At 42.4% G+C, this 9479-nt stretch overlaps 1 protein-coding gene across 1 annotated transcript; it reads left to right on the top strand.

Moving 5' to 3' along the window:
• Positions 1–422: 422 nt before the first annotated feature.
• npy7r (neuropeptide Y receptor Y7) lies at positions 423–5819 on the top strand. The gene is made up of 2 exons (XM_018741728.2): positions 423–519; positions 4272–5819. The coding sequence occupies exon 2, from the start codon at positions 4312–4314 to the stop codon at positions 5440–5442; it is 1131 nt and encodes a 376-aa protein (XP_018597244.2). The 5' UTR covers positions 423–519; positions 4272–4311; the 3' UTR covers positions 5443–5819.
• Positions 5820–9479: the final 3660 nt, after the last annotated feature.

Raw genomic sequence — 9479 nt, 5'->3', positions numbered from 1 at the left:
TGGAAACAAACTCTGGAGTTCCACCTTGTGGAAAGCCCCGGACAGGTGTGGGGATACTCACAAGGATCTAGCCAGGGGTTGTGGAGTTAGAGTTCTCTGTGAATGAGTGGGCTGCCTCAATATGGCTGCAGATTTCAGAGAGAAACACAGACTGTTTGTACATATGCACCAAACAGATGTTAAGAGTATTTAGGCTTCTTAGACAATGTTGGTAATATACTTGAGATGTACCTACCAACTCTGTAGTTCTGCTGAGGGACTTCAGTGCTCACATTGTGAATGATTCAGTTACCTGGAGGGCCAAGATCAGGAGAAATGGCATTGTGAACTCAAAATCTTACTAGACTTCTATGAGAGCCACTGACTATGTAAAACAAAGACCATGTTTAAAAACAAGTTTTATCATCCAACTTAAGGCAGTATTTTCTGGACCATAGGGTGAAGTGAGGGGCACAGCTGTCAACTGATCACCCCTTGGCAATGAGTTTGATATCCGGAGCACCACCCAGATAGAGCCAGGTAAACCAAACATTCTTTGAACATTTTCCGGACGATAGGGTAGTACAAGATAAAGCTCCCATCTCCAAGAAAACTTCTCTCTTGTCCACAGTGAGCCATGGACAATGAGTCAAAAATGCACCATCTTCAAGACTTCAGTCATGGACACAACAGGTCTGAGAGCAGTTGGTGCCTCAGAGGGTGGCAACACTAGTACTCATTGTTGGATGTCAGATGTGACTGAAGATATTAAGCTGAAGAAGGCCTCCCAGGCAGTGCTTTTTTTGCAGGGTAGGGGGTCATTTGATTTGGCTGAGAGGATATGGCAAGCAGAGACTGCTGCTGAAAAGGCAGTCAGTAAAGCAAAAGTTTGGGCATGGGAAGACTTTGAAGAGGTCATGGAAAAAGACTGTTGCGTGGCCTTAAAGGTGTTCTGGCAAACTTTGGTGTCTTAGAGGGAGAAGGTGTGACCCTGCCCAATTTGTGCTAAGCAAGGTTGGGAAAGTACAGACCACTCCCATAGTATTTGTAAGGTTGCAGGGATGAATGAAATTTGGTCAGTGATGTTGGACAGTGTACAGTGGTGGTGGTATGGCTTACGTGCCTTTTCAACACCACATGTAAAGCAGGCAAGGTTCCTCTGGGTTAGCAAACTTGGGTGGTGGTGCCTAAATTTAAGAAAGGGAGCCAGATGGTTTTTCCAGTTACAAGGAGATCACACTCTTCAGCCTCCCAGGCAAAGCCTATGTCAGGGAAATGGAAAGGAGACTCTACCTGGTAGCTGGGCAGTGCCTAAGATTCAGGAGGAACAATGTGGATTTAATCCTGTCGCAGAACAGTAGGGCAGTTCTCCCTGGTACAGCTGAATGAGAGGACATTGGAATAGGCTAGCCCAGACAACATATTTATTTATTTATTTATTTATTTTTCGTATGATCAAAAACAGATCTTTAGTAACATTGGGCAAGCTAAGTTATAAAGTTGCCTTCATGTAGCCCAAGTTTAACATCTTTATTGTCAATGTTCGCCAAATTCACTGGTGTGGGCGTGTACGTGGGGCAGCAAATGTTTTGCAGTTTGTTGCTGCTCTCCGTATGGGCATTCAGGGCTGTCTGCTAGTCCCATTTTGTACATGGGTGCCCTGAATCGGCCGTGCCCGGTGTGTAATTGGTTTAGGCGCTCCCAGCAGTATCGGCGTAGCTGGCTTCCAGGTGGTTCAGAGAATGGCACTGAGATAAATCTGTGTAGCCATGAGTTGCCAGTCTTTGTCCATTGCTTTTGCCACTCAGCTTCCACCCAGGCCTTCGGTGACATGCCACCGCTGGTGTCAAGCAGCTGCACCACGCATCGATGGAATGGCCTTTGAGATTTCAGGCAGAGTTGCTATTGTTGGCCAGAGGTAATAGTGGTTAGGTGACTGTAAAGCAATGAGCTTTTGTTGTTTAGGGACTGTTTTACTAGTGATATGTATTGTGCATTTCTTCTGATATCAGGAGGAGGTATACTACTTACAAATGGTAGGTAATTTGTTGGTGTGGAGCGGATGCCGCCAGATACGATTCTCACTGAGGTGTTCAAACCCCAGTCTACTTTATTAATGTGGGCACTTCTAGCCGATACTAGTGCAAAGTATTCTGCTGCAGAGTATACAAGTGCTATTGAGGTTATTTGTAGCACTTTGAAGTTTGCTCCCCATGAGAGGCCAGCTAGTCTTCTGTCATATTGACAGTCTCAATATGTTGTTCCTTGCATTTACTTTCTTTGACAGTTGGTCTAGATGGTTTTTGTAGGAAAGTGTTCTGTCAAATGTTACTCCAAGACATTTTGGGAAATTGTTTGAAAGAATGGCATTCCCTTTGCATGTAGTCAACATATGTTTTATTGACTTGGAAAACGTGTATAATGATGTCTCTCAGCATGTGCTGTGGAAGGTATTGCGGGAATATCGGGTACTGGAGCCACTGAAGCGTGCTGTCCATTTCCCGTATGAGCACAGTTTGAGTTGTCACTGTGTTTTTGGTGTCATATCACATCTGTTCAATGTTGGTGTTGGACTCCACCAAGCTTGTGTATTGTCTCCAGTCCTGTTTGTGGACAGGACAGGATGGACAGGATATCGAGGTACAGCTGAGGCTTGGTAGGTGTGCAGTTAGTGGGGCTAGAGGTTTTTTTGTTTGCAGATGATTTTGTTCTCATGTCATTGTCTGAGTGTGACCTATGACACATTCAGTTTGTCATGCCAAAGCAGTTGGTATGAAAATCAGCACCTCCAAGTGTGAGGTCAAGGTCCACTCCTGGAAAAAAGTGGGTTCCTGTCTCTAGACAAGGGAGGAAAAACTACTCCTTGTGGAGGAACTCAAGCACATTGGGTCTTGTTCACAGGTGATGGAAGAAGGGAGCGGGAGATTGAAAGATGGAACGGGGTGGTATCAGCTGTTTTCCAGACACTGTACCATTCTGGAATGGTGAAGCGAGAGCTGAGACCTTGAACAAAACTCAGTCTACAACTCAGTATACACCCTGATCCTCCCCTGCGATCAGGAGTTTTGGTTGATAACTGAAAGAACATGTTTGCAGATACAAATGGTTAAAATCAGGTTTCTCCACAGCATTGCTAGGCTTACTCTCTATGACTAGGGGAGGAGTTCAGTGATCTGGAAGAGCCTCGGAGTTGCTGCCCCTCCGGGAAGAGAGGAGTGGGCTGAGGTGGTTCAGGCATGTTGTAAGAATGCCCCCTAGTCAGTTCTCATGGGAGTTATACTGGGCATATCCCACTACGACAATACCGTGGAGCAGACCCAGGACAGGCTGGATGGATCATATCTCTTGGCTGGTTGGTGAACAATGCAATCAAGGGATTCCCTAGTAGCAACTTGAGACTATGGTTTGGGAAAAGAAGACTTGGGTATACATGCTCCACCTTCTACCATCACAACCCTCCCCAGGAATAGCAAAAGGAATGTCTAACTAAATGCATGACTTACTTTTAGCATTTTTTACCTTATTAATTTATTATGCCCCTGTGTGTATTTTTTGTTCATCACCTTCTGCTCTGTAGTGTTCAGTGTTGCATGAAAACTGTATTGTATCTGGACTTTTTTTGTACAACCTAATGTGCTTCAAATGTCATTTCAAGACAACTAGTATAAAATGAAAATACATAGTTACTGGGATTAAAATACATTCAAAATAGACAATGTAAAAAAAGATCCCATTTTACTCTAAATGAATTATTATTACCTTATAATACAATCAAAGGGGGGGGGGGCGCGGTGGCGCAGTGGGTTGGACCGGGTCCTGCTCTCTGGTGGGTCTGGGGTTCGAGTCCTGCTTGGGGTGCCTTGCGATGGACTGGCATCCCATCCTGGGTGTGTCCCCTCCCCCTCCAGCCTTACGCCCTGAGTTGCCGGGTTAGACTCCGGTTCCCCGCACCCCCGTATGAGACAAGCGGTTCAGAAACTGTGTGTGTGTGTGTGTGTGTGTGTGTGTGTGTGTGTGTGTGTTTGTGTGTGTACAATCAAAGAGAATGAAAGAAACCCTTTGAAGAAACAGACAATAATAAAAACATGCATTTTGTACCGAAATCTTCAAAGTCATTTTTATTTATTTCTAAACATCTGAGCAAAAACATTATCAGCAAAAATGGTGAGCAAAACATATTGCTGGCTGACATAAAGTGACACGGGAAGGATCGGGATCTGAGCTGATGTAATTTAAATGAAACTTTGCGTCATAACGATGCACTGACTTTGTTGTTCTTTGTTTTAAATTAGGCACTCGGGCTCTTCTGAGCCACATTTCCACAAGGTTACCATGGGCCCCTCAGACATCTCAAACAACACAGAGCAGGCTGTGGAGGTCAAGGGGAGCCACACCTACAGGTACCAGGGCCATCTGGGTAATAATGACATGGACATCCACAAGCCAGGCTTCACAAGCGACATCACCAAAGACTTAAGTGTCCAGGTCACCCTTATCACTGCCTACTCCCTTATCATCCTGCTAGGCCTGGTTGGAAATTCCTTGGTTATCTACATGATTGTCCGCTACAGAAACATGCGCACCGTCACCAATTTATTCATCGCCAACCTAGCTCTGGCAGACCTAATGGTGGACAGCCTGTGCCTTCCCTTCACCTTAGTCTATACCCTTCTAGATGATTGGAAATTTGGGGCAGTGTTGTGCCACCTGGTACCCTACGCACAGGCCCTCAGCGTCCACGTCTCGATCCTTACCCTCACTGTAATTGCTCTGGAGCGCCATCGCTGCATTGTGTTTCACCTGGACCAGCGTCTTTCCCGGCGCTCAAGCTTTGCGATCATCACTCTAACCTGGGCCGCAGCTGCTGTGCTAGCAAGTCCATTAGCAATCTTCCGGGAGTACAGACACGAGGAAATCCCGTCTATCAACTTGCGCATTATTGTGTGCTCTGAGAAGTGGCCCCATGGCACGAACCGCGACGGCATCATTTACAGCCTCTCGATGTTGCTGCTGCAGTATGTGCTTCCACTTGGAGTCATCAGCTATGCCTATGTGCGCATATGGGTCAAGTTGAAAAACCATGTCAGCCCTTGTAACCGGAGTGACAGCGTTCACCGTCGCAAGAAGACCACCAAGATGTTGGCACTCGTAGTGGTGGTCTTTGCCATCTGCTGGCTGCCCTTCCATATCTTCCAGTTGGCGAGTGATATGGACCTGGTCCTCAAGTTTAAAGAATACAAGCTACTTTATACTCTCTTCCACATTATTGCTATGTGCTCCACCTTCACTAATCCCCTTCTGTATGGCTGGATGAACAAGAATTACAGGAACGGGTTCCTCATGTTCTTCCGCTGCGAGCACAAACCCGAGACCATCCATCCCGAGGGCTCCTTCCGGACCCGGTCTCACCGGGCCTTAACCATCCAGGGACCAACTAATGGACATGTCCCAGCTGCTGTCTAAAACAGGTGATAGCAGATCCCCTCTGTATGGGAAGACAAGAAACAAGCTGTGTGTATATGTTTCCAGATGTGGTTAAAGGCCACCGGGCTCTGCAGTGTAATGTTCCTTGCAAAGTGCTTGATCCCACCATCTGTGACACCTAACAGCATCTTTTCAGGTCTAGCCATTTCCAGGGATGATCATTACTGATTGTTCTTAAAGCACTACAACCAAATAAGACAAACATCTTATATAATTTCATAATCAGTTTTATGTGATGTTCTCTCTTCTTTCAAGTTTTCTACTGAACTGTTATTTCTGTTTCTCCCCAGTTACTGGTATACATACACACACACTTTCTGAACCGCTTGTCCCATATGGGGTCGCGGGGAACCGGAGCCTACCCGGCAACTCAGGGAGTAAGGCCAGAGGGGGAGGGGACACACCCAGGATGGGACGCCAGTCCGCCACAAGGCACCCCAACCGGGACTCGAACCCCAGACCCACCAGGGAGGAGGACCCCGGTCCAACCCGCTGCACCACCGCACTCCCTTAGTTACTGGTATATACTGTATCAAATAGACATTCAGTTTTTAAAACTGTAGCATGTTGATAAAAATGCTGCCTTTAAATCTGTGCCTTCCCGTCTCTAAATGTTGTAAATAAATGTGTTTAATTGTTTGTATATTGCTTCTGCTGTGAACCATGCTAAATGGACAAAGACTGTATACAAATGTCTTTTTATGTAACTGTTACATATACATAATCTTAAAAAAATTAATTTAAGAACATAAAAGACTGCAGGCTGGTTTTTATTTATGGTCACAGTCGTGTGGCTGATGATAAACCAACATTCTCAATAGATGTGTTTTATGGCGACAGTTTTGTGACCTTGTTGAAGCTGTAACAAATTCCACATTTCTCATTGCTTTCGTTTAGGCACACATTACTGCAAAATGCAAAGCCCCTCTGATGAAGTTCAGCTTTAAAATGGTTTTAATTATCTTTGTTCACTGGAAATAGTAATGACGAATGTCTGTGTGGTGCAAGTCATTTAGAAATGTTTTGCTTATGACCTGTGAGGTATTTGAAGAAAACCATCAGTCAAATCAAAATAATTGTAATGTAATTAAACATTCTGTTTTCCCAACATAGACATATCCTGCTCTCACACTGCAAATCTGAGATTTGTGAATGATGTTTTTATTTGTTATTTATAAATGTTCTATATTTTTAATTTCATAACACTTGTGTTTGTTTGATTAGGTAAATGTATGACACAGAAATATTTTTATGAATATATGCATTGCCATTCTACTGTGTACATATATTGTATAAGTTTCGTTTTCATTGTGTCTATGTATTTTAGAGGTTGCAGTATGAAAATTCTGCTGCTGAAATTTATGTTCCAACTGAGCAATTTCAGATAAAGATGCTTTCAAACTGCAGCCATAAAGTTTGTATTGCGTTGTGACTGACAACTGACTTTACAACCACAAAATGAGTGCAAAAGAACTCATGTAAGCACCGTTTTTCATTTCTATCATGAATAAAATGTTGCTTCTGAGACATACTGGGAAGTGGCGTGGAATATATTGTAATCTATCACTGAATTATTAAAATGAGCCCAGGTACCATTTTTCAAATTACAGGATACATTTGTTTTTATTACAGTAATAATGTCATTCTCATTGGCACTGATGATTTTACTGTTTGGTGCAGCCATTCCCTCGTTAATAAAATATGGGAAACTGCCCTGAGATGGTCATCAACCTTTTCTCCATGCAAACCAATAGTAGGTCTATGATGTCCTTGGGTCTACACTTAAGGACTGCCTTCTCCTATTTGTATCTACTTTTGTCTTAATTCAAACATATACATTTATTTGACACTTTTTTCCAAAGCGACTTACACTGATTTACCCATTTATACAGCTGAGTAATTCCTACTGGAACAATTTTAGGGTGAAACCTTGCTCAAGGGTTCTACATCAGAACGTGGAGAAGCGGATTTGATTTGTGCTGAAAATGTGCTCATTCTTAGTACAGTTCATGACACCAGCTTGTAACATTAATCATCTACGCACATATTTTGTGGAAGATACATTATTTCTTTTGTATGCATCCCTAATCTGATGCCGTGACACAGTATGTAACCATACCATGTAACCATAGCAGCCAGTTCTTGTCAAGTGCCAGCAGCATTAGCACCAACAGCCCCAAGCAAGAGCCCAAAAATGCTACCAAATAATTATAGCAGTTCTCTACTATGACCACATTATGATCTCTGAAAACACAAGTCTCATTTAATGTTTGGCTCAAGAAAGCACATACTGTACAGTAGGCCACAATACAGCTCCTTTACATGGAAATTAACTCATATCCTTTTATTATTGATTAATAAACATGGTCTGTGCCTCTTCACAAGACTATTTTGGTGTGTCACATTTTTGGCAGGTTGGGCAGCATTAATTGGCTGAATGGTCTTAAAAGAAAAAAAATATACAGATTTGCTATTGTTTGAGAATGAAGTAAAGCTCTTCATCTGTACCACTGATTTAATGACCCATACCCAGATTTTCATGTCTTCCTTTTTCATGGAAATTAGTCCATAAGGAAAAGGTCCAGATACTGAAGAATCCATTACCATTTTTTCTTATTGGAAAATTATAGTGCTCATCAAGAATGTGTAATTTTTAATATAGCAGTAGAACATTCAGTAAATGACATTTACTGTGTTCACTTGATGTTCAGTTACAGCTCATTTTTATTATAAAATTAAAATCACTCTGATTACACAGGGCAGCTGGTAGCATAGTAGTTAGAGCTGCTGAGTTTGGCTCCAAAAAAGTTGGGTTCAAATCCCAACTTCAGCTGTAGTACCCTTGAGGAAAGTACTTAGCCTAAATTGCTCCACTAAAACTATCAAAGAGTATAAGTGGGTAAATGATTGTAAGTAGCTGTTGCTTTGGAGAAAATAAAAAAATGTATGTTACATTGCATATCCACAACCCTCCATACCTGTACTTTATATAACAGCTGGAGGGCAAAAAAATAGCAGAGTTGCATCTACATTCAGCAGAGACAGTGATACAGCACAGGGACAACTGCCTCCAAAACGACACTTTATAATTCATGGTTTTGATGCTGTTTCATTTATGGCTGTAATTCTTTTACAGGAATGTGGCCTGCTGTGAGTTTATCCCTAGGGTAAACATCTGTTATTGTGAATATCATGGTAAACTAAGACTATGTTCAGAAACATACAAAATGCATTTATTTTTAGTGAATAAGTCAGAAGATGGATGGAATTACACAATTTGTGTATCTCCTACCTTTTTCTTTTTGAATTCTACTAAAAGCAATGATATAGCACAAGCTTTTTGTATTACTGATAAATGCTTTTACATTGATTTCATGTTTTTCTCAAAAACACAATTTGGAGTTTGTAATTTTTTTTAGATAAATAACATGGCATCTGTCTATAATTACATTCCAAACTTAAAAAACACAAGGTCTGCTCTTAAATGGTGTAAACTGATGATTAAAGTTCTTATTGTTTTGTGATTACTTGTTTACCTTTGTTTATTTTAAACAGCTGCTATATTAAGTTTTGTGTAAGTTATGATTTTTTTTGCTTTGAGAAAAATGTGAAAGCACCTGAATCACACACACACAAACATTTTCAGATCCGCTTGTCCCTTAGGGGGTCACGGAGCCCACCCGGCAACACAGGGCATAAGGCCGGAGGGGGAAGGGGACACACCCAGGACGGGACGCCAGTCCGCCACAAGGCACCCCAAGCGGGACTTGAACCCCAGACCCACTGGAGAGCAGGACTGTAGTCCAACCCACTGCGCCACCGCACCCAAATCAATGGTAACTATATACACATTAACATTAATTCATTTAGAAGTAAAAATAAGTGCAATAAAGAGTACAGATGCTCTGCGTTTTACGGTGGTTTGACTTAGGATTTTTTGACTTTACAATGATGAGCTGGCGATAGACATTCAATAGAAACAAACACACACACACACACACACTCTGGCTGAAACC

Source organism: Scleropages formosus, chromosome 13 (genome assembly GCF_900964775.1).
Source record: "Scleropages formosus chromosome 13, fSclFor1.1, whole genome shotgun sequence".
Taxonomy (NCBI): domain Eukaryota; kingdom Metazoa; phylum Chordata; class Actinopteri; order Osteoglossiformes; family Osteoglossidae; genus Scleropages; species Scleropages formosus.
Note: the sequence above shows the minus strand (reverse complement) of the source record. Positions and strands in the feature narration are given on the sequence as shown.